Genomic DNA, 25,899 nt, shown 5'->3' with positions numbered 1-25,899 from the left:
GCTCCACCCCCCCTTCCGCTCCACCCCCCCTTCCCGCTCCACCCCCCCTTCCCGCTCCACCCCCCCTTCCCGCTCCACCCCCCCTTCCCCGCTCCACCCCCCCCTTCCCGCTCCACCCCCCCTTCCCGCTCCACCCCCCCTTCCCGCTCCACCCCCCCTTCCCGCTCCACCCCCCCCTTCCCGCTCCACCCCCCCTTCCCGCTCCACCCCCCCTTCCCGCTCCACCCCCCCTTCCCGCTCCACCCCCCCTTCCCCGCTCCACCCCCCCCTTCCCGCTCCACCCCCCCCTTCCCGCTCCACCCCCCCCTTCCCGCTCCACCCCCCCTTCCCCGCTCCACCCACCCCCTTCCCGCTCCACCCCCCCCTTCCCGCTCCACCCCCCCCAGACGCGCTCCACCCCCCCCTTCCCGCTCCCACCCCCCCAGACGCGCTCCACCCCCCCAGTCGCGCGCGCGCTCGTCCCCCCCCAGACGCGCTCCCCCCCCCCAGTCGCGCGCGGCGCTCGTCCCCCCCCAGACGCGCTCCCCCCCCCCCAGTCGCGCGCGTTAGCGCTCGTCCCCCCCCCCAGACGCGCTCCTCCCCCCCCCAGTCGCGCGCAGGCGCTCTTCCCCCCCCCAGACGCGCTCCTCCCCCCCCCAGTCGCGCAGCGCGCTCTTCCCCCCCCAGACGCGCTCCTCCCCCCCCAGTCGCGCGCGCGCTCTTCCCCCCCCAGTCGCAGCGCGCGCTCTTCCCCCCCCAGTCCGCGCGCGCGCTCTTCCCCCCCCAGTCGCGCGCGCGCTCTTCCCCCCCCCAGTCGCGCGCGCGCTCTTCCCCCCCCCAGTCGCGCGCGCGCTCTTCCCCCCCCCCCCCCCGTCGCGCGCGCGCGCTCTTCCCCCCCCCCCCCCCCCGTCGCGCGCTCTTCCCCCCCGTCGCGCGCGGCGCGCTCTTCCCCCCCCCCCCCCCGTCGCGGCGCGCGCGCTCTTTCCCCCCCCCCCCAGTCGCGCGCGCGCTCTTTCCCCCCCCCCCCCCCCCCCGTCGCGCGCGCTCTTTCCCCCCCCCCCCGTCGCGCGCGCGCGCTCTTCCCCCCCGTCGCGCGCGCGGGCTCTTCCCCCCCCCGTCGCGCGCGCGGGCTCTTCCCCCCCCCCCCCGTCGCGCGCGCGCGCTCTTCCCCCCCGTCGCGCGCGCGCGCTCTTCCCCCCCGTCGCGCGCGCGCGCTCTTCCCCCCCGTCGCGCGCGCGCGCTCTTCCCCCCCCGTCGCGCGCGCGCGCTCTTCCCCCCCGTCGCGCGCTGCGCGCTCTTCCCCCCCGTCGCGCGCGCGCGCTCTTCCCCCCCGTCGCGCGCGCGCGCGCGCTCTTCCCCCCCCCCGTCGCGCGCGCGCGCTCTTCCCCCCCCGTCGCGCCAGCGCGCCTCTTCCCCCCCGTCGCGCGCGCTCTTCCCCCCCGTCGCGCGCCGCTCCTCCCCCCCAGTCGCGCGCGCGCTCCTCCCCCCCCAGTCGCGCGCGCTCCTCCCCCCCAGTCGCGCGCGCTCCTCCCCCCCAGTCGCGCGCGCTCCTCCCCCCCAGTCGCGCGCGCTCCTCCCCCCCCAGTCGCGCGCGCTCCTCCCCCCCAGTCGCGCGCGCTCCTCCCCCCCAGTCGCGCGCGCTCCTCCCCCCCAGTCGCGCGCGCTCCTCCCCCCCAGTCGCGCGCGCCTCCTCCCCCCCAGTCGCGCGCGCTCCTCCCCCCCAGTCGCGCGCGCTCCTCCCCCCCAGTCGCGCGCGCTCCTCCCCCCCCAGTCGCGCGGCTGCTCCTCCCCCCCCAGTCGCGCGCGCTCCTCCCCCCCCAGTCGCGCGCGCTCCTCCCCCCCAGTCGCGCGCGCTCCTCCCCCCCAGTCGCGCGCGCTCCTCCCCCCCAGTCGCGCGCGCTCCTCCCCCCCAGTCGCGCGCGCTCCTCCCCCCCCAGTCGCGCGCGCTCCTCCCCCCCAGTCGCGCGCGCTCCTCCCCCCCAGTCGCGCGCGCTCCTCCCCCCCAGTCGCGCGCGCTCCTCCCCCCCAGTCGCGCGCAGCTCCTCCCCCCCCAGTCGCGCGCGCTCCTCCCCCCCAGTCGCGCGCGCTCCTCCCCCCCAGTCGCGCGCGCTCCTCCCCCCCAGTCGCGCGCGCTCCTCCCCCCCAGTCGCGCGCGCTCCTCCCCCCCAGTCGCGCGCGCTCCTCCCCCCCCAGTCGCGCGCGCTCCTCCCCCCCAGTCGCGCGCGCTCCTCCCCCCCAGTCGCGCGCAGCTCCTCCCCCCCAGTCGCGCGCGCTCCTCCCCCCCAGTCGCGCGCGCTCCTCCCCCCCAGTCGCGCGCGCTCCTCCCCCCCAGTCGCGCGCGCTCCTCCCCCCCCAGTCGCGCGCGCTCCTCCCCCCCAGTCGCGCGCGCTCCTCCCCCCCCAGTCGCGCGCGCTCCTCCCCCCCAGGTCGCGCGCGCTCCTCCCCCCCCAGTCGCGCGCGCTCCTCCCCCCCAGTCGCGCGCGCTCCTCCCCCCCCAGTCGCGCGCGCTCCTCCCCCCCCAGTCGCGCGCGCTCCTCCCCCCCAGTCGCGCGCGCTCCTCCCCCCCAGTCGCGCGCGCTCCTCCCCCCCAGTCGCGCGCGCTCCTCCCCCCCAGTCGCGCGCCGCTCCTCCCCCCCAGTCGCGCGCGCCTCCTCCCCCCCAGTCGCGCGCGCTCCTCCCCCCCGTCGCGCGCGCTCCTCCCCCCCCAGTCGCGCGCGCTCCTCCCCCCCAGTCGCGCGCGCTCCTCCCCCCCAGTCGCGCGCGCTCCTCCCCCCCAGTCGCGCGCGCTCCTCCCCCCCCAGTCGCGCGCGCTCCTCCCCCCCCCAGTCGCGCGCGCTCCTCCCCCCCCCCAGTCGCGCGCGCTCCTCCCCCCCCCAGTCGCGCGCGCCTCCTCACCCCCCCAGTCGCGCGTGCTCTTTCCTCCCCCCCCCCCCAGCCGCTCGCTCTCTTTCCTCTCCCCCCCCCCCCCCCCCCCACCCCCCCCCCCAGTCGCTCGCTCGCTCTCTCTCTTCCAACAACAGCATGCCCTTGAAAAAGCCTCGGCACCGCCAGGCACTCAAGCTAGTGTATTTATTTCGTGGTGGAATTTGGGGGAAATGGGTCAGAGGGATTAGTCATGCCCCTGCAAGTGATGTGTGGGTGTAGGAGCCCCCCCCAAAGAACTGGTGATGGGCCTCGTACATGGACCTCCCCCTTAGATTGGAGGACCTGAGAGTAGTAGAATACCAGAAGAATGTGCAAGAACCCTGTGACCTTCGGACCTGGAAGATGCAGGCCTATCAATCCTGCTGTTTCTGTCTGATTCCCATGCAAAGCCCTGCTAGGAGTTGGGCCTGCACTGGTGGTGCGACGGGACCATCCCCCAAATCTGAACAGAGGCTTGGACAAACTGAGCACACATTGGGTGAATCTGCCTGTTCAGCACCCGAGCAAGAGTGGAACCAGAAAAATTGGTCCCATGCTGTTTAAACTATTGGAATTCACATCACATTCTCAATTACTACCTTGATGTAAAATAACTTCATCTTTCTTTCCAAGATCCGAATCCTTCAACTAATTTTGTAAAATTTTTAAAAGATACTTCAAAACCTTCTGATTCCGTTGGATAAAGCCTCACCTATGGTAAAAAATCACCAAGTGCTCTGACCAGTCTAAGCTGGAAATTTAATCACATGAACTATTCTTAAAATTTTAAGAGTTTAGTTTTGTATATAAAATCTTTCAGCCTGTAAGAATACTTATTAGGAGAACATGCTATAGTGATGATACCACCTGGAAGATGCAGCACACAATGCCATCAGCTGTAACTGTACTGTTTATTGCTCCTATGCAAGCTCATAGTTTCATGATCCAAAAAAAAGTTTTTTTTTGGTCAACACAGCCTGCTTCCTTATGTGGAAAACTGGAAGTATACGAGGAAATTACCCTCCGGTTGGACTCATTGTTTCACTGTGTGGTCATACTGTTCCATCTTTAATGTTACAGCTTTTGACATTGGCGATAAGAATAACAGAACTTTTACCAATGATGCAGAATTGATAGGTACTTGAATAAAAGTAAATTCCTTAATTTTTTTTCAGAAATTCACACTGTACTGGGAAACTCCCGTGGGATGTCTTGTGCTCTGCCATTTAAATATAATAATAAATGGTATCATGAGTGTACCGATGAAGGGAGAGAAGATAAGCTCCTTTGGTGTGCAACTACCAGCAATTATGATGTTGATGAAATATGGGGGCTTTGCCCAAATTTAGGTAAGAGTTTAAGATACTTATACACCATTTATCAGTTTAAAATTTCTAACTTCAAACAATTAATGGTTTTTGTTTTGCTTTTTACAGATCCAGGATGTGATCTGGTTTGGGAGAAGGATCCTGTTTCACAAACTTGCTACCAGTTTAATCTTCTGGCTCTTCACTCTTGGAATGAGGCCCGTGCTTCATGTCAGGCACAAGGAGGAGACTTGCTGACCATCAGAGATCTTGAGGAACAGGAATACATCAACAGTAAGTTATAAACATGGAATGCTCTGATTTTAACCTGAGGAAATTGTAAATTTGTCAGACACCCAGTTCATAAGTTTTTTTTTGTTTAGCTATGTTTGAAAATTTCAGTGTTGTTACTTGTGCCTTTATTGTCAGCACTGATATTTAAGGACATTGTTTTTATTTCTATGAGCAAAATATAGCTTTGTTAAAGTGCTGGCTCCAGACCAGCTGCTGTCATTCACCACAAAAAAAATTCAACTTTACCTCAGACATCTTAAAAAAAAATTAAAAAAAAAAAAACATCACTTGCCTTATATACATGATAATGGACCTGAAATTGCGGTCGGAGGCTACCCATGGGTGAATGCCTCCGATCCACAAGAAAAGTATGCACATATCTGATGCCTCCATATCTTCGGACTTTTGCAGTCCTGGGCCTGCAGGCGTACACCTGCGTAAAGGCCCACGTATCCCAGAGGCACATGCGGTTTGCAAGCGTCCCTGGGATCACGTGGGCCGGCCCAACCAGTCACAAAAGGGGATTCCCATTATGCTTGACGTAAGAAAACTACTAGGCACTTGGTCTAAGCGTTAAACAAAGCTTTAATCAACTGTTTTACAACATGGAGGTCTAGTTGTGTCCTTCACTAGTTCCTGTTAAGAATGTCTTGCGCAAGCTGGGCCCGTGCTCCAGTATTTCTACTCTCTCTGGACAGCGCCACCCGCAGGCCGCTCAGTATTATTTCATAAGTCTTTCTTTCATGAATGACTGATTCATGTCAATGCTTATGGGGATTACATTTGCGTACAGAATCCCCATAAGCTTAACGGGAATGACATAAAAAGCACACTTTCGCACAACCTAAATAAAAATAAATCATCACATGTTTAAATTAATTAAAATACAATTTAATTAAACATTTAAAACAAAAGTTTTATTTTTTGAAAAATAAATGTAAACATTTTTAAAGGGGCCAAAAATATCCTGAACTAATTTCAAAGGTTTTAGAATGTTTAAATCATTTTTTTTTAAATTATTTTTAATTCTTATTTAAACCCTTATGCTGGTAAAAGAAGGCCCTAAGTCTGCTTTTACCAGGCATAAGAACATAAGAAGTAGGAGCAGGAGTAGGCCATACGGCCCCTCGGGCCTGCTCCGCCATTCAATAGGATCATGGCTGATCCGAACCTAGACTCACGTCCATTTCCCTGCCCGTTCCCCATAACCCTTAATTCCCTTATCAGCTAGGAAACTGTCTATCTCCGTTTTAAATGTATTTATTTAATGTCGCAGCTTCCACAGCTCTCTGAGGTAGCAAATTCCATAGATTTACTACCCTCTGAGTGAAGAAGTTTCTCCTCATCTCAGTTTTGAAATGGCAGCCCCTTATCATAAGAGTTTCGTGGGCATTCGCTGGGCAGTAGTTGGTCAAATAGCCCAACTCTCTGCCAGCGAATGTCCATTTCCTGTGCATGCGGAAGATCTGTCGAGCTGAAACGTGACAGATCGCAAGTTCCGGGTTTTTGTGCAGGTGGAAACCCGGAACTTGTGGGGCACTTAACGTCATAGGTTCCGTAAAATCCAGGCCAATATACTGAAACTGAGAGAACATACTTTTAGCTTCAATTGACCAGGATTTTATCATCCTAACAGTTCATACAGTAGTGTGAATATTGTAAATATAACTAATGCTTTATCAAGGTGTGTGGGTATGCTGGGTTAGCATGTGATTATATTGCATTGTGCTACGCCATGTATGTTTTTTTCCCAAAAGCAACATGATTTTTGGATTAAGTCAACGAAAATGCCAGTTTCTCATAAATGTTCTCATCATCCAAAATTACCCTCAAGGTTCTCCATGAAGTAATGTGGCCCAAATGGCCTTCCTCATCCATAAGTAGTTTGTGTATGAGAGCGAGTGTCTTATTTATGCTATTATTACTTCAATTATAAAATAGTTGAATTTTGAATCCAACTAATTAAGCCACCAGTGTTTGTTGCCAATTGGAAAAAGATAAATGCTAATTGCTTACAACTATGAGATAGAGAATTTATTTCCTCATTCCTTTTTATAAAGCAACTAAGTTGAATTTTGAAAGCAAACAAAGACTCTGACAGAAACAGACCAGAATGAAGAGCAGAAGGGAGGTGGGTAGGAAGGAACCAGTGAGGGTGAGGTGGTCTCTGGCCTCTCGCCACTCACCAGTGGGGGAATGGTTGGAATGTTAACAGTGAAGTGAGTGACAGAAGTATGTGGAACAGATTACCAGCATTTGTGGTGGAACAAAAACCCTTAATGGGTTTCCAAGAAGGAACTAGGAAGGTTTTTGTCAACAAATAGGATTCATCCACCCTATCCACCACGATGCTGTGGCTGCAGTGTGTACTATCTACAGGATGCACTGCAGCAACTCGCCAAGGCTTCTTTGGCAGCACTGCTCAAACCCACAAATCCACCACCTAGAAGGATAGCAGATGCATGGGAACACCATCACCTCCAGGTTTGCCTCCAAGTCACACACCATCATGGCTTGGACATATATCTGCTGGATCAAAATCCTGCAGCTCCCTACTTAAAAGTATTGTGGAAGTACCTTCACCACACAGACTTCAGCGGTTCAAGAACAAGGCCCAGTACCACCATCTCGAGGGCAACTAGAGGTGAGCCTTGCCAGCGACGCCCAAATCCCAAGAATTAACTTTAAAACCTTCAATTTTATTTTTAGGGCACAGTCAATGACCATGTGATTGGATAATGAATTGCATCACTGCACAATACATCTTGTAAATGACATGAAAGTTCATTTACCAGGATGATGGTGCCCTTTAACTGTGTAAAACAAGCTGGGAGAAAGTTCTCTGCTTTTGGCAATGTGACTGTTCACGTTACTGAAAATGGAAGAATTGCAGTGGACAGGAATGTCAAGGTTGAATGACCACCAGTGGTGGAGCGAGGGGCGAGAAGTCTAGTGTCAGAGGGGCAATAAATAACCTTCAATTGGCCTTAAGAAGTGTCCTGCATTGGGGAAAAAAAAAAAAAAATTCCCACTAAATATTTTTGCTCCAGTTTGGAGATGCTGCAGCAACTGCCACACTCAATGCAAACAAAATGTTGTTCTTCACTAGGTTAACATCAGCAGCATTGATATCTAGCCAAAAATTGCAGCACAAAAAATGGCCCCAGGTGTGCAAGTCAGAATCTAAATGGTTGCAATTAAAAACAAACAAAAAAAATGATTGCATTCACATCATCATTATGGTTGGCGTTTGAACATACCCAGGAATAACATAACTACTGTACTAGAAATCACTTGAACTATTCCAGCAATTGAACACTCAGTTGGTAGAGTAATAAATTTCTTTTATAACACAAATGCCCATCATTATTCTTGTGCTTTAATTTTCTTCCAGGAAAAATAATTTCTTAATGTGCTAATGTGAAGTGTGAAAACTAAAAGAAATACAGTATAATGTTCATTTAGTTTGTTGCATATTTTTGCTTAATGTGTGCTTCATTATGCTATTAAAGGAAGTGGCACTGGGGATAAATAGTCATTGCAGTACTGTAATAATTAGTTATGTTGTGAAATTTCACGCTGCTGTGAACTTTTGTTACAGAGCGTTTGCAAAATGTTGGAATTCTGGCATGGATAGGCCTAAATCATTTGGATGAAGTTGCTGGGTGGCAGTGGTCAGATGGAGCACCTTTGAGCTTTGTAAATTGGGACACAGGTATTTAGGAAACTGTTTTGGCTAATCTTTTCATGAAAGTGTTCAGCTATCCCATGACTTTATTATTAACTTGATTTTATCAAATGCAGATCTTTGATTTTGGATTTATACTCAGTGGACTTTTCCATAACTGCAGCGATAGAAGATTTGGGAGGGAAAGGCACCATGTTTCCAACCCCCACCCCTGCCCATCAAAATCCAATTCTAAGTAATCAAATCATGGGCAGAATTTGCCATTGATAGAATGTTGACCCTTGCTTGTGGTTGCCGTGAGCTACCACAAGCAAGATCCATTCCTTTCTCTTCATTTATTTTTCAGACTGCACAAATCGTTTAAAACTGAATATGAATACAAAATCAGACCATTAGGAATAGATTTAAATATCAATTGCACCAATGTAGAGAGAAAGCACTAATTTAAGTCTTTCAATTTTATGTTCTGTAGATCAGCCTCGAGGCTCATTACTGGGGGCGTACCATTGTGGGATACTCAGTTCTAAATTAGATTACCGTTGGAGTAGCTTTGTATGTGAGACAGCCCTGCCTTATATTTGTAAAAAATTGAACGCTACAAGAAAAGTGGAACCCTTTGGTAAGTTAAGATTTTTCAGAACTTTCCGTCTCTCTGTTTCTTACTTGTATGCACTAGATTGGATCATCTTCTTAGGCAGTCCCTCGTAACCAAGGATGACTTGCGTCCACACGACTGATGAGTCCAATGCGGGACCTACAGTCTCTGTCACAGGTGGGGCAGACGGTGGTTGAAGGGGCGGGTGGGTAGGGTGCTTGGGTTGACGTACGCTTCATCTGCTGTTTACGCTTGGCTTCCGCTTGCTCCCGGCGAAGAGACTCGAGGTGTTTGGAGCCTTCCCGGATGCTTCTCCTCCACTTTGTGCGGTCTTGGGCCAGGGATTCCCAGGTGTCGGGGATGTTGCACTTTTTCAAGGAGGCTTTGAGGGTGTCCTTGAAGCGTTTCCTCTGCCCACCTGGGGCTCTCTCTTGCCATGTCAGAACTCCGAGTAGAGCGCTTGTTTTGGGAGTCTCGTATCGGGCATGCGGATGATGTGACCCGTCCATCGGAGCTGATCGAGTGTGGTCAATGCTTCGATGCTGGGGATGTTGGCCTCAGCGAGAACACTGACATTGGTGCGCCTATCCTGCTAATGGATTTTCAGGATCTTGCGGAGGCAGCATTGGTGGTACCTCTCTAGTGCTTTGAGGTGCCTGCTGGACATGGTCCATGTCTCTGAAGCATACAGGAGGGCGGGTATCACGACTGCTCTGTAGGCCATGAGCTTGGTGCTGGGTTTGAGGTCCTGGTCTTCAAACACTCTCTTCCTCAGGCGACCGAAGGCTGCACTGGCACACTGAAGGCGGTGTTGGACTTCGTCATCGACGTCTGCCCTTGTTGACAGTAGGCTCCCGAGGTAGATTGGATAAAGCACTATTGTAGTACATTTCCATGGATGACATGGCCTTCCAGCATTTTGGTCGAGTGGCCAGTCTTCATGTGTAAGTCTGGAGAGTGAGTATCAGTTAATTCTTCAACTGTAGAAGCCATCGTAGCCAAGCCCAACCGTCCACTCACCGTGTCTATGTACATGCATTTCTAGCAGAAATTGCTGATTAGCAATCCAGGACCAGGAAGCCTGTAATAGTAAAAGTTTTATTTACCTTAGCTTTGGAATGCTGAGATGAATTGTAACTTCCCCACTGCTCCCCTGGCAGAGATCAGCTTACACAGCGCAACCATAATTTGAACTTGTGATCTTCCTGGTCCTTCAGCTCAGTGTGAAATGGCATGGTCCATTTAGCCTGTGAGTCATGAGGAAAGCTAAATACAGTGTATGCAGCTTTAAAAAACAAAGTAACTTTGCCATTTTTAAAGTTTGTTCGTGAGATATGGATAAGGCAATATTTATTACTGATCCTGGTTGCCCTGCGGGCATTTAAGAGGCAACCACTTAGTATGGGACTAAAGTCGCATATAAGCCAGACCAGGTTCTCCTCTCCCAGTTGGTATTTTACAACAAACTGGTAGCTTTAATGGTCATTTTCTGATGCAAGTGCACAAATTACTACATTAATTGAATTTACTTTCATAACTTGCTAAGATGGGATTTCTCATTTGTGAAGGTTCTGTGCTTTTTGCTTCCACCATTTAATCCTAACAGTAGAATATGTTTGTGGTTTTGAAACTATTCATTGCTCAGCTGTGGCTCAGTAGTAACACTCTTGCCTCTGAGTCTGAAGGTTGTGGGTTCAAGTCCCACCCCAGGGACTTGATCACAATATAAGGCTTACACTTCAGTGCAGTATTGAGGGAGTGCTGCACTGTTGGAGGCGTCATCTTTTGGATGCAACGTTAAACCAAGGCCCCATCTTCCCTCGGGTGGATGTAAACAATCCCATGGCACTATTTCGAAGAGGAGCAGGGGAGTTCTCCCTGGTGTCCTGGCCAATATTTATCCCTCAACCAACATCTAAAATCTGGTCATTATCACATTGCTGCTTGTGGGACCTTGCTGTGCACAAAATTGGCTCCACGTTTCCACCATTTCAGTGACTACACTTCAAAAAGTACTTAATTGGCTGTAAAGCGCTTTAGGACGTCCTGTGATTGTGAAGAGTGTTGTACAAATACAAGTCTTTTTTTCTTTTACTATTGGCCTGAATGACAGAATTCTGGCAGTATAGGACTACACACTGTGAATCTAGCTGGCATTCCCACAATGGCCTCTGCTACAAAATGAATAAAGAAGATTTGAACTGGAAGGATGCTCTGGTGTCCTGTCACTTAAATGGAAGTGAACTCATTAGTATGCACTCATTGGCGGATGTGGCTGTTCTCATCAATCAGTTGAAAAATGGTGAGTACACACTCGTATTGTCTGATGAATTGATTGAGTTCTTTGATGAAGTAATGGAAAGGATTGATGAGGATAGTGCGGTTGATGTTGTGTATGTGGACTTTCAAAAGGCATTGGATAAAGGACCACATAATAGACTTATTAACAAAATTATAGTCCATGGGATTGAAGGGACAGTGGCAACATGAATACAAAATTGACTAAGAGATAGAAAACTGGCGGTGGTGATTTTTTTTTTAAGTTCTCTGAAATGTAGTAAATAATGAGGAGGGTAGTAACAGACTTCAGGAGGACATAGACAGACTGGTGAAATGGGCAGACACATGGCAGATAAAATTTAACACAGGGAAGTGTGAGTGATACATTTTAGTACCAAGAATAAGGAGAGGCAGTATAAACTAAATGGTACAATTTTAAAGGGGGTGCAGGAATAGAGAGACCTGCGGTGTCATCTGCCATATGTCTGCCTACTTCATCAGTCTGTCTATGTCCTCCAAAAGTCTGTTACTACCCTCCTCATTGTTAACTACCTTTCTGAGTTTCGTATCATCTGCAAACTTTGAAAGCATATGGGATCCTTGGCTTTATTAATAGAGGAAAAGTGTACAAAGGCAAGGAAGTTATGCTAAATCTTTAAAACACTGGTTAGGCCTCATCTAGAGTATTGTGTTCAATTCTGGGCACCACACTTTAGGAAGGATGTCAAGGCCTTGGAGAGGGCGCAGAAGAGATTTCCGAGAATAGTACTAGGAATGAGGGACTTCGGTTATGTGGAGAGACTAGTGAAGGTGGGGTTGTTCTTGGAGCAGAGAAGATTAAGAGGAGATTTGATAGAGGTGTTCAAAAACATGAACGGCTTTGATAGAGTAAATAAGGGAGAACTGTTTCCAGTGACAGAAGGGTGAGTAACCAGAGGACACAGATTTAAGTTGATTGGCAAAAGAACCAGAGGCGTTATGAGGAAATCATTTTTTACGCCATGAGTTGTTGTGATCTGGAATGATTAAATACATTGCAGTGTTTCCTGAAGCATTTGATTCCCCCAGACCAAGTGGATGCTTTGACTACTGGTTTTCAGGTGTTGGGGGACCACTTGTAGAGAACGATGGCAACCGGTTATCAAATAATTCAGGATGCCATCTCTCAAAGTCTGCAATATCTACCTGGTACCATAAGGTCTGCCTTCTTGCTGATCTGTGGGCACTCAGATCCCAGATCAAGCACAAGTGGTGTAATTCAAGTCTGATTTTATTCTGTGTCTTGGTGATAGCTTATGAACTTTCCAGGCCTGCTCATGTAGGTGTCAGGATACATAACCCAGCTTGCTGACAAGTCCTCACAGACTGAGATGAAGGCCACCTCAGTCCAAAGAGGCTTGCAATACCACAGTGCAGTCGAAGGATCACTGACATCTCAGCGCAGCAGAGAGAGACATGATTGTGTAGACTTGGTGGCAAAAAGCGTAAATATATGTGGGCACATTACAACCACTTTGTAATATGTTAAGTCAAGTGTTCCAAAGTATGCCTGTTTATTATTTGGGTGGAGGTCAATTCCTCTTCCTCCTGCTCCTGTTCTGACTCCATTATAAGGTTACATATGGGAATATCCATAGTAAGGGCTCCGTGACTAAAGGGTGGGAACAAAAAGATTTCCCTGCCTGAAACTACTGAAATACAGCTTGCAGAATTTGTTCCTAAGCTGAGAACAGATTTTTGAAATCACTTCAGTCAAACTAATGGCCTGTATTTTCCGATGCCTACGGGTGTGTATGAGCTGTGTACACACCCGTAGGGACATCGGAAATGCTGGTTTCAGGCATGCGAAGCACATGCGCTGCAAACCGGCATTTCTGATCTGTCAAGAATTTAAAAAGTTTTAAAAAAGCAAAAAAAAATTTTTTCACTCATTTATAATTTTAAAATACTTTAAAAAAAAGGTAAGTTTATTTTTAGCCCCGTAAAAAATGTAATTTTTTAAAAATTAAATTTTTGTTTAAAATATTTAATTTAATGTAATTTTAACTCATTTTAAAAACGTGATAGTTTTTAAATGTACTTAATGTTTTAGTGTCTTTTTTCCGTAATCCCCATTCATACTTTTGACGGGTCTATCTGTCAAAAGTATGAAGAGGGATTCCCTTCTCCCATTGGCTCGCCTGGCCCACGTGATCCCAGGGACGCTTGCGAACGGCATGCGCCCCTGGCATATGTGGGTCCTGTGCATTTCGACTTTGGAGAGGCCCAGGATTGGAAGTGTCCGGACCACGGGAGCCCTCAGGTAAGCGCGTAGATTTTTTTCCGATAGGAGGCTTCCTGCATGCAGATGCCTCCTATCGGAAATTACAGGCCATGGTTTCAGATATTTGTAGGTGTTGCAAACCTGTGCATTCAACCATTTCCTAGTTTGACATTCATGCTTGTAACTTATCCCTCTTTTTCTAAGAGCTTCACTTAAATCAGATGCAAATCTGATATAAATAATTGAATTTTTGGCACAGCAGCTTTTACCCATAATCTGTTATGTGCCACACTTCTGGTAGCGGCTACTTCAGAACTGGGATCTATTTTAAAATGGGTGTATCTCTGGAATACCTAATTTATGCCCAAATTCCAGTCCTCTACACTGCAACTATACTACTTTTGCCCCCGCCCCCCCCCCCCAAAAAAGTATTGGGGGGAGAAATTCAGTTGTTAGCGCCACCCGTTAGCGCCTTAAGAGGGCAATAAGTGGGGCGCGATGCGGCTAGCGCCCGGGCGCGGTGAGACCTGCGCCTCTCGCGAAATTGAGCGGACATTTAGCGGCGGCGCAAAACCGCAACACCCGCTCAGCTGCGCGCGCAGATCCTGACGTCATTTCATGGTGCAACGCCCTTGGGATGCCCCGAACCGGAAATTCAGTGGCACCCCCCTCCTTTCCGCCTGGTGCTCCCAGCGACTAGTTGACTGGAACGGTTCCCAGTCGCTGTGGGGCTGGGGGGGCGCTATTTAAAGGGGGCTCTTCCTGGCTTCTTTGTGGTAGCCATTTTTGGACCACTCCTTCTGTGAGAGAGAGAGAGATTTGCAGAGAGACAAAGGGAGAGAGCTTTCTGCATTGACTCAGCGCTCGCACAGGTACTTCTGGCTTCGGCCCAGAACTTTGTAGTTGGTTTGCTTTTTTACTGGCATAACCTTGAGTGGCCACATACTATGGGGGCTGCAATGAGTGGAAACGTTGAGCTTCTCCATTACATTGAGAGGGCTCAGAGACGCCGAGAGAGAGTGCCAATCATGGCCAGATGGAGGAGGGCCAACAGGCGTCTGCACACGAGACCCAGGGTTTTCCGCCAACAGTTCTCATACCTCAACATGTCTGAGGAGCAGTGTTTTCGGAGGCTGCGATTCAGCAGGGAGGTGGTCACTGAGCTCTGCCACCTGCTTCAGCCAGATCTGCAGCCTCAACTGAGGAGCAGGATGTCTCTGTCAGTGGCAGTGAAGGTGACAGTGGCTCTCAACTTCTATGCCACCCGCTCCTTCCAATCTGCTACTGGGGACATTGCCAATATCTCCCAGTTCGCGGTGCATTGCTGCATCCGTCAAGTCACGAATGCCCTCTTTAAAAGGAGACATCAGTACATTTCCTTCCCCATGACCCCGGACAAGCAGCAAGATTGCGCACTGGGATTTGCAAGAATAGCGGGCTTCCCCATGGTCCAGGGCGCCATTGACTGCACGCATGTGGCTTTGCGGGCGCCGCAAGAGAATGCCGAGGATTACCGCAACCGGAAGGGGTTCCATTCGTTAAACGTCCAGTTGGTGTGTGACCACAGACAGCTGATACTCTTGTCACTGCCCGCTTTCCAGGCAGCAGCCACGACGCCTTCATCCTGCGCCAGACTTCTGTGGCAGACCTTTTCGAGGCCCCGGCTCACCCAGGAGGCTGGCTTCTCGGGGACAAGGGCTATCCTCTGTGCACCTGGCTGATGACCCCGCTCCGTGTGCCCAGCACCCCTGCTGAAGAACAATACAATGAGAGCCATCAAGCGACCAGGAACATCATTGAGCACACAATCGGCTTTCTCAAGCAACAGTTCCGCTGTCTGGACCATTCCGGGGGAGCCCTTCAGTACTCACCTGAGCGAGTCTCCCATTTCGTTGTAGTGTGCTGCATGCTGCATAACCTGGCAATCCTCAGGACTCAGCCACTGCCAGCAGACATTGGAGCACCAGCAGAAGAGGAGGAGGAGCACCAAGACTGGAGGGAGGCACAAAGTGCAAGGGCCGTCCGTCAGCGGCTTATTGCAAGTCGGTTCTAGGCCCCCTCTGAGGGAATGGCTTCTGCCATTGAAAGAACATGAATGGAACCGTTCTGCAACCCCTAAGCCGGTCAAGGCAACAAATAGTTCAAAGAGCAAACATGCACATTCTGAATAAAGACACTTCTTTATTTAACAGACTGTGTGCCCTTCCCGCATGACAAAGTAATAGAGAGAAACCCCCAAAAAAGCAGTCAGACACATAACTGGCTCTCACAACCTGGAGACAATGAACAAAACAGTAACCAAAAAATGACCACGATCCTCGGCCTTCAATAAAACATTTAACAACATTTTGCCGCACCTCCTACTTTTTGCCCTTTGAGGGTGATCTGCTTCGCTTGCGAGATTCGCCCCTTTCCACCCTGCAGCAGCTCCTCCGCAATGGGACCCCAGTGGCTGCAGCAAGGCTGGGGGAAGGCTGCTGAGTGTCAGAAACTGAGTCGGCAGATGCCCTTGGGGGACGGCCTGGACCAGCTCTGGGCCTGGAGGGCCCGGCTGCTGACTGCTCCAACTCTGCATGGGTGGCAGCAGTCTGTCCTACAGGTGGTGGCAGCTGCAGTGGAGGAGTGACAGTGTTGGCAGCAGGAATGCTGCCATCATGACAGAGGACAGTAACTCCCTGGTCGGACGACACACTGGCACTCCCACGGGGCAGCACTGCAGCATGCGGCGCAATCTGCTGAAGCACAGACTGCTGGCCTGCTGCGGCGCGGCGAGGGCCCCGGCGATTCGTGCCCGATCCAGCGAGGGTGGCAGCAGTCAGTGCTCGTGTGGCCTCAATCTGCGTCTGCATGAGACCAGCCACTGACTGCATTACACCACTAAGCACTTGTGTGGAAGCCGCCTGTGCTGCGCCGAAGCCTGCAGACTCCTTGCCTGTGCTGCGCCGACGCCCTGGACACTCCTTGCCAGTGCTGCGCCGAAGTCCTGGACACTCCTTGCCAGTGACTCAATGGATTCGGGCATCCTTGCCACTGCAGCCATGAGCTCAGTGTGCCTGTGCTCCGCCTGGGCGCTCATTTCAGCGAGGAGCCGTACATCTTCTGCGCTCACTGTAGCAGGACTCGAGGCCAGACTCTCCCTCCCCTGCGTTGCTGCAGCCTGCTGGGCCCCGGAGCTTCACCCTCCTCAGATCATTCCCCCCTGCTCCCCTCCAGGGAAGACGTGTCCCCATTATGGCCATGGGCTGCCTCGGCTGAGGGTGGCACTGATGGTCCGGCTTCCTCCTCGTCGTCGCCTTCGGAGTCACTCACAGTGGCAGCTTGAGGGCCCCCCGCCTCACCTGGCGTATCAGCATCTGAAAGCAGGGAGGTACAAGAGTAGCTTTAGCGTGAGGACAGGGCGGCAGCGAGGGAGGCATGAGTGCTGCAATGCACTGTATTGGTTCGATAGTGGCAAAGGGTGCTGGTGTGAGGCACAAGTGGAAGGAGAGAGGTCAAAAAGGTGATCACCTTACCGTTGCTGTCCAGAACGGGGTCGGCATCTCCAGTGGCGACGGGGCCAATCATCCGGCCTGCCATAATCCGCTGGACTCGCTGCTCCAGATCGGTGAGGGCTTGAAGGTGAGGCCGGCCTCCCCCGGTCCGTTGCTGCTGCCTCCTGTTATGGGCCAGCTTGCCCTGCAAGAGAAAGGACGGGCTCTGAGTACAGTGTGCAGCCCTGATCTTGGCTGCATTGCCTCCCATGGTCGAATAGCCCTTACAGTGTGTAAAGTGCTGAATGTGCATGTGAGTTTCATGAAAGGCCCATAGGTGTTGGATGAGGGCTGGGCATTGGGGCTTTCAGGACCCTTTGGCCATAAAGTGAGGTGGACATGCAGGGATGAAGAGGATTCTGAAAAGGGTACTCACCCTGACGACCCGAGTGAGGTCGTTGAACTTCTTCCTGCATTGCACAGGGGTCCTAGGCACCATGCTGCTGGAGGTCACTCTGTGAGCCACCTCCCTCCAAGCTTTGCGATAGTCGTCGGGCAGCGGCCTCCTGCCACTGTCCGGGAACAGGATAGGTCGCCTGCGCTCCACCGCACCAACCAGAATCTGCAAGGCCCCCTCACTGAACCGCTGCGCTCGCTCCCTGGCCCCCTCCATGGTCCGAGACGTAAGAATGTGGCAACAAGTCTGTCCAGGCCGAGAATCAGGGCTCCGATGCGCAGGGTGTGGCTGCAATCCAAGCTCGAACCTCCCCTTTAAGAGCTGACCGGCGTCAGCGTGTCTGCCTGCAATCGCTAACTGGCCGCACCTGCGCTGTGCCCGCCCTCGGTGGTAGCGCCTCGCTTCTCCGGCTTAGCGCCTTGCCGGTCCATCATCAAAGACCCTACCCACCCCAGCCACAGTCTGTTCGCCCTCCTGCCATCTGGGAGACGCTACAGATGCATTCGCACCCGTACGACCAGATTTAGGAACAGCTTCTTTCCCAGGGCTGTCATCCTACTGAGCTCCACAAATAAACTCTAACGCCTGCACATCTGCCAATGCACTTTATTATGGTTTTGTTTATGTTAATATACTACAAGCCAAATGTATGTTGAATGTTTAAATGTCTTAATCTAAATGTACACTCTCGGGAGCCGCAAGCCTACATTTCGTTGTACTGCACTTGTGCACTAACAATGACAATAAAAGTTGATTTGATTTGATTTGAAGACAGTCGTGCAGCACCTGTTTTAGCACTCCAAGCACCTCCTGGGGCGAAGCAGGTCAATTTAGCAGTAGGTGGCGATAATTTGCGCCGGGCACTAAATTTCGCGCCCGCTCGAGTATTACGCCCCAAACGTGGTGATACTGAATTTCTCCCCCCTTGGAGCTTCAGTGCTTTGTACTTGACTCCATAGAACCATAGAAAGTCACAACACTAAAGGTCTTCCACCCATCATTCCTGTACCAGCTCTTTGCTAAAGCAATCCCACTACCCCACTCTTTCCCCATAGCCCTGTATCTTGCTCTGTTTCTAATTATTTTCCAATTTTTCCTTAAAAGATCCAATGGTCTTTGCTTCAACGACTCCCTATGGCAAAGCATTTAACGCCCTATCGGCTCTCTGCACAAGAATGAAAATATTTTCTTTCTGCTGGCCATGAAGTTTTATTTGAAATTAAATTGGACTGTCTGGTTCCTAATGGGCATGGGTCCAAAACATATAACTGCTCAAAACGTGGTATTAAATTGGCAGTCTTAGAGACCATAGAATGCTATGGAAAGTAGAAAATTGCCATACTGGGGCAATAGGGGTGTACTTTTGATGTTTGGGATTAAAGCATATTCCTGGGGCAGAGCAAAGGGAGCTTTGTTTTATCTCTGGCCTGCATTATGTATGACGTTGGAAATGCTTCACCCTGACACTGGGTGACAAAAAAAGGAGAAAAGATTCTGATCCCTAACAGTGACAGGTCTCACATTAATGAGTCCACAATTTCCTCCCAACACGAAAAAGGAAACAATGTGCACGACTAGTGGAATGTTTAACTGGTACAGGAAACTTTGTGATATCCGGCACCGACGGGACCGGCGTGTTGCCAATCTATCAAAAGTTCCGGAGTGGTGAGTGGATTATCTACCCAGGCTGTTTTTAACAAAGAAAAACTTAAAAATCAAGAAATGTGCAATATACAGGAATTGGGTACTCACCTACAGAATGTTGTGTTAAATGGATGGTGAAAGATGCTTGATTAAGTACAGTACTGCCAGTTGATGGTAATCCATAACTTTTTAATTACTTAACAGTAAAACAAAACTTACAAACGACTGTGCAGTGCACCAAAACTTAAACGACAGTACTGTATGGTGGTTGACTGTACACTTATTCCAAGCCAACTGGTTCATCAGGAATATCCATGCCAGCTGGGTCATCAGGATCATGCACTTCAACAGATTCTTCAGGCACTTCCACTGCTCCAACTCTTTTGGAAGCTTTCTTAAACATGTCCCAGATGTCTGCTTGCTTAGTGGACTCTTGCCTTCTTTGTAGAAAGGTAGACTGCAGAATATGGAGCTGCATAACTTCTTGGGCAGAATAGCAAGAATGGCTTTCAGCAAATTTGTGGAATGAAGCTAAATCTCCTGCAGCTTTAGCCCAAGAAATCTTGTTCACTTCAGAAATCTCATCGTCTTCAGTTTCCATCACACTTTTCTTTCCTTGGATTCAAAACAGTCTCCATTATTTCATCATCACTTACCAAATGCACAACAGCAACTTCTCTATCTGCACCAACCCACTGCTCAATATCGCGTTCACTGAGGTGACGTAGAGGGTTTGCTGGACCTACATCTTTCACCATGCCAGCCATTTCCATTACTGCAGCCTTCTGCGGACGAAGATTGAACCCATGAAATTCCTCCTCCTCTGAAGAACCTTCAGCAAACATTATAGAAGGCCACAATTTGCACCAGGCCTGTCTCAAAGTGTGACCTTTCACCAATTTCCAGGAACATGCAACATTAAAGATGGCATCTTTAAGATTGTATTCCTTCTGAAATGCCTGAATACCTGGATTGTCATCTTGGCTTATCAGTCTACGTAGGAAGTCTTTCTTGTAATGACACTTGAGATTTTGGATAATGCCCTGGTCCGTGGGTTGTATGAGAGAAGTTACATTTGGTGGCAAATAAATGGTGAAAATATTTCCAGAAACCAACTCGGATTCATGCGGATGGGCTCTACAATTATTAAGCAATAAAATGCATTTGCTATCTTCCGGTTTCCCTATTCTACGGAAATGTCCCCTCACAGATGGAGCAAAAGTATGATGGAACCAATTTGAAAAGATTTCCTTATCCATCCAAGCATTTGCTTGAGCTTTGTACTCAACAGGTAAGTGCCTCACATTTTTAAATGCACGGGGATTTTTATACTTCCCAATGACGAGAAGTTTAACCCGGTGTGATCCAGCAGCGTTCGCACATGTTAGCACGGTTACACGATCTTTATTTTTCTTGTAACCTGAAGCATTAGCCTCACTAACCCCAGCAAGTGTTGATTCTGGCAAAAACCTCCAAAATAAGCCAGTTTCATCGGCATTGTATAGCTGTGCTGGCGACAAATCATGTTGCTGCACAATCCGATTGAAATAATCGCAGTATTCTTCTGCAGCGTCGTGATCAGCTGATTTCTTCTTCCCGCAAACATGAGTCGTCGTATCCCATGCCGTGCCTTGAAGCACGATAGCCATCCATCAGAGAAAGCACACTTGTCAGTGAGCTCCATCTTTGCGTAGAAATCCTTCGCTTTTTTGATTAGCATGGGTCCGGAAATCGCAACACCCTCTGAACGCTTCAGAGCAAACCACTCATAAAGCACGGTATCCAGCTCTTCAAGCTTAGGCTTATGAAGCGTGCGCCGTTTCTCTACACACTTAGATGTCTGCGAGCTTGCATAAAACTTGAGCAGCTTATCCTTCTGCGCTTTGATGTCGTACATTGTTGACGAACCGATTTTGAATTCATTCATAATGTGCATACCCTTCGCTCCCATTTCTAGTCGTTTGCATATATCGATTTTCTGTTTTAAAGTTAACACCACTCTCTTCCTTTTGGTTGGATCAACTTTTGGGATTTCCATAATGCAGTCCAATGAGTTGCAACAGCGTTGGAGACACACAGTACTGTACTGGAACCCCAAAAAATGGCGGATCAGAAGAGGCTACCGGCAGCGTGGGAGAGAGAGGCTCCTGATGCAGGGTTTCTGAGGTGTTCCGACTTCCGATAGCGCCAAGAGGCCGAGTAGTGGCAGTTTGTAGAACTACCCCCACTGACGAACTCGGCAACCGTTGGAGACTCTGACTCGGAACCGGCAACATTGCCGGTTACTGAGGCGCTGTTTTCGGAGCGTGAATTCTGCCGGTGGATCGAGGTTTCCGGACATATAACCTCCGGTTAAACCAAAGTTTCCTGTAATAGGAATGCAGAGTAGTTGATTATAATTGCTCCGAGTCCTTGGTCTTCCCCCATTGCAGTGCATTGTGCAGGTGCAGATTGCAACTTCCAGTATTTTTGGATGTCTGCCAGTAACTGGAAAACATTCAGACTGAATAGATGACCTCATTCTTATTATTTAAGAGCTTATTGAGAAGGCTGTTAAAAAAGCAGATGGGTTTCTTGGCTTTGTTAGTAGTCATAGAGTACAAAAGCAAAGAAATTATGCTGGACCTTTATAAAACACTGGCTAGGCCTCAGCCGGAGTATTGTGTTCAATTCTGTGCACCACACTTCAGGAAGGGTGTCGAGGCCTTTGCGAGGGTGCAGAAGAGATTTACTCGAATGGTACCAGGGACGAAAGACTTCAGTTATGTGGAGAGATTGGAGAAGCTGGGGGTTGTTCTCCTTAGAGCAGAGAAGGTTAAGAGGAGATTTGATAGAGGTGTTCAAAATCATGAACGGTTTTGATAGAGTAAATGAGGAGAAACTGTTTCCCGGTTGGTAACCAGAGGACACCGATTTAAAGTGATCAACAAAAGAACCAGAGGCGACATGAGGAAAAAAAAAATTACCCAGTGAGTTGTGATCTGGAATGCAATGCCTGAACGGGTGGTGGAAGCAGATTCAAAAATAACTTTCAAAAGGGAATTCGATAAATACTTGAAGGGAGAAAATTTGCAGGGCTTTGGGGAAAGAGAAGGGGAGTGGGTCTAGTTAGATCACTCTACCAAAGAGCAGTCATAAGTACGATGGGCCGAATGGCCACCTTATATGCTGCATCATTCTATGATTCATACTGAAATAAAATGATGGAGAGAAGTAATGGAGACAAGTGTAACATACTACTAATAGATCAGTCCCTTCAACACTAATCTGCTTCGTAAATCAGCCGCTTTGTTGGCCAGAAGGCTTTTAGTCAGGACTCTAGGTTGCCTTCTTGGTTTTAATTTGGTATTTTTCCAGTAGCCGTTTGAGTCCCTTCTGCATTATAGTATTTGGAAAAGTTCATGAATCGTTTCCTGTGTGTGCTCCTGCTATCCCTTCATATTTCTTGAAAAATGTCAGCTGTCTTATAGCCTCATTAGATTTTTTTCTCCCCTTCCCGCCCCGTAATCTCCTACAATGCCCCAGTCAGGCTTGTTCTGTTAACTTCTGTATTGGCAGCCCAACTCAGTGAGCCAGATGATTTTATAATATGAAACAATTCTTAAATTTGATCAAGCTGCCTAACACAAGACTTAAAATGATGATTTTAACCCCCGCCCCCTGCCCAAAATAACCTTGGCCACTACCACCACATGAATGGTTTAAAACCTTATCTTGGACACCAGAAATTTCAGTTACTGAGGGGAAAAAGGTGGACAATTTTTTTTCATAAAGTATTTTGAGTGATTCAATTGGTTTATCAATAAACTATGATGGACTTCTGTTTACAGAAGAAATGCCAGTGTAAAATGTTTACGTCGGCAGTTTCAATGTTGAATGCTGACGTAAAAGCATTAAGAAATTATGACAGCAGAAATGAAGATTTGTTGATGGGAAGTGAGAGCTTATGCACGATTTTTAGTAAAATTGAGTTGTGGAAGATATTTTTTCTTTAATTTCACAGTTTAGTTTTCTATTATTCCTTCTGCTCTCCTCAAGAAGCTGATTCATGTTGAAGTTAATTCCATGAACTTCCTCTGATATTTTGTCTAAGTGGCATGTCCTCATCTGTGATGGTGGATACTAGTAGATTATTCAATTGTGGATGGCATCACAGCCGAGCCTGGCCCTGTCCTCCAGTGACATCTACACACACGCAAGCACACACTTACCAGCAGGAGTCACTGGGTAGCAATCAGGGGTGTAAACCCTGACTGATTTTTACCTCCCGTTTCTGGCACCCAATTTGAGATGGGCTAATTCAACACAGAGTTGGAGCATTCTTGTTCTCTGTGGCTCAGTTCCACACTGGGTAGTGAACCATGTGGGAGCTTGTGTTACTATTGAGAACATGGGAGAATTTCAACTTGCACCCAAAATGGTTGCAAAATGATGGGTGGAGTGACCGCGTTGCTTGCCCGATGACCTCGACGCAAGGTACAAACCCTTTTCAGGTTTGTGCCTTGTTTAAATTTGATGGGTGAGCTGTCAGCGTGAATTGCGTTGGGAATTGTATATCTCACCCTTTTGGAGGAAGGGGTTTTGGGTGGGAATATCACCAGTTCCTGGTGGCCTGCTCTTCTTAAAAGGGAGGTGATGACTTCCACGGCCCAGCTTTCAAAAGATGAGTATTGGCTGAGTACCAGGAATTTGTAGGCGCTGCGGACTGCCTGTCATGGGGGCTACGCAATGTGGTAAAGAGTGTGGAGGACTGTGTATGGCACTCGGGCATGGCATCAAGTTACTCCCGTCTAGCAAGGAGTGTATGGTGACCTCTATGCAGGCTGTGGTTGGGCCTGTTAACCAGAAGTTTCTAGCATCAGGAATGCATATACTGAAGCCAGGCAGGCTAAGCTTGAATGAAAGCATTGATGGGGGCTTCCAAGATGTCAAAGCACTTCTACTAATCTGTTGGAGCGCAGCTTATAGGAGTACTGAGGTGCCGCCTCATACGAGTGGCAGTGGCACGATGGGAGGTGCATGCTGTCCTCTCAGGATGATAGCATGCCTGTCCCCCTGCAATCCCCTCGTCCAGTGCCAGTCTTGGTGCCACAAAGCCAGCTGGGCCAAACTGCCCCAGCCAGGCCTACTCCGGCTCGAGGTCACTGGCCCCGGCCATCTCAAGTTCCTTCATTGGATGATGAACAGCCATCTACATCGCAAACTGAAGCCACTTGAGGGGCACCTCGTAGGAGTAGATTAAAGAGCACTTAAGACGGGCATTAGATGGTTGCACTAGGGTGAACAGCAGTTAATGGCAGGTGTAAAGATCACTATAAATTACATTCTTTTTTGAAATTCTTATTATGCAGTGTTTGATGAGTATTTGATAACCACGCAAGCTGGCAAGATAAGTGGGCCTTGCACTTCCTCATTATCAGCAGTGAAGTCCTGTCGTGCACACTCCTCTGCCTGAATGTCGTCTTCTGTAGTTGGCTCGATGGGTTGGCCCTCTGGATGACAAAGCTCTGCAACTTGCAGCAGACAACAGACCAGACTCTGGAAGTTATGCACAGGACACCTCCAGACTTATCTACGTAGCAACAGTTCTGCAGATAATCAGCTGACAAACCCTTGCGCTTTGCTAGAAAGAGCATGATTCTCTGAAACCCGTTAGTGTCACCGGCTGAAATTGTCATAATTTTCTATTTTTTTTCTCTTCCACAATTTTTTTTCCAGAATTTTGAGTTTGCAAACTCTCCAATACATACATATGCACTCTTGCAGCCAATTCTACCCTGCCTTCTGCCTGGGTGCAAATCAGGTGGAGTACACCTGAAGTGATGCAAGTTCAATTAATGTTTTGTATCTTAAATAACAACAGAAAATGCTGGAAATACTCAGCAGGCCAGGCAGCATCCGTGGAGAGAGAAACAGAGTTAACGTTTCAGGTCTGGGACCCTTCATCAGAACTGGAAAAAGCTGGAGATGTAACAGATATTAAGCAGGTGCAGAGACAGGGGGGGGGGGGGGTGGAGGTTAGGAGGGGAGGAAGGAATTGAAAGAACACCCTGTACTTTTGTAAGAGGCAGGAAAGATAAAATGTTGCAAATGGGAATGGCAAAAATCATACTGCTTGAAAAATGGGGGCAGGGATAATTATCTGAAATTGTTAAACTCAATGTTGAGTCCGGCAGGCTGCAAAATACCCAATCGAAAGATGAGGTGCTGTTCCTCAAGCTTACGTTGAGCTTCATTGGAACAATGTAATAGCCCGAGGACAGAGAGATCAGAGTGGGAGTGAAGCGGTGAATTAAAGTGACAGGCGACCGGAAGCTCAGGGTCACCCTTACGGACTGAACGGAGGTGTTCCGCAAAGCGGTCACCCAATCTGCGTTTGGTCTCCCCAATGTAGAGGAGACCGCATCGTGAGCAGCGAGCAGTAAAACTTTTGGTGTACTGATTGGTTGGCAAGCTTTAGGCAGTTTTGTAAATAATCTTTCCTTGACACAAAATTTAATGGACATTAAACCTACTGAATAGTAAATCTGTTCATCATTTTGACCTAATTGTTTCCATGAGTATGACATGGAGAGTGAAGAAAGAGCTGCCAGTTATGTACTGAGAAAATGGTTTCATGCTCTCTCTGTTCTAACTAAATATATATAATCCCTTTCTGCCAGAAACTGTACCAGAAGTTTGGATTGGACTTGCCAATAACAGGACACCAGCTGTGTTTGCATGGTCAGAAGGATCTCCTGTGACGTTCACTTACTGGCATAAGAATGAACCAAATGTTCCATATAACACCACAGAACACTGTGTGTCATCACAGAAGATTGTAAATATATTTACTAATATTTCAGTGCTTTCTTGAACTGTCATTTTACTGTCTAGCCACAAACCATGTGAGTGCTGCTTTAGAAATAATATCCCTTCTGTTAATCTAATACTGTATGTGATTCAGATATTCAGAAATCTCAAATATTCTCAAACCCTTTTACAGCTTTTTTTAATCAAATATTTTGTTGTAAATGTC

General features: G+C 49.4%; 1 protein-coding gene across 1 annotated transcript in view; it reads left to right on the top strand.

The window, feature by feature from the left end:
• The window catches only part of pla2r1 (phospholipase A2 receptor 1), a 180,639-nt gene that overhangs the window by 40,018 nt on the left and 114,722 nt on the right, over positions 1-25,899 (top strand). The window contains exons 3-8 of the mRNA XM_085984225.1: positions 4,059-4,232; positions 4,320-4,484; positions 8,086-8,199; positions 8,645-8,791; positions 10,881-11,069; positions 25,544-25,701. Of these exons, the coding sequence (XP_085840351.1) occupies positions 4,059-4,232; positions 4,320-4,484; positions 8,086-8,199; positions 8,645-8,791; positions 10,881-11,069; positions 25,544-25,701 (947 nt within the window). The remainder of the gene's footprint in view (positions 1-4,058; positions 4,233-4,319; positions 4,485-8,085; positions 8,200-8,644; positions 8,792-10,880; positions 11,070-25,543; positions 25,702-25,899) is intronic.

Source organism: Somniosus microcephalus, chromosome 4 (genome assembly GCF_052327205.1).
Source record: "Somniosus microcephalus isolate GS21.2 chromosome 4, FLI_Smic_1.0, whole genome shotgun sequence".
Taxonomy (NCBI): Eukaryota; Metazoa; Chordata; class Chondrichthyes; order Squaliformes; family Somniosidae; genus Somniosus; species Somniosus microcephalus.
Note: the sequence above shows the minus strand (reverse complement) of the source record. Positions and strands in the feature narration are given on the sequence as shown.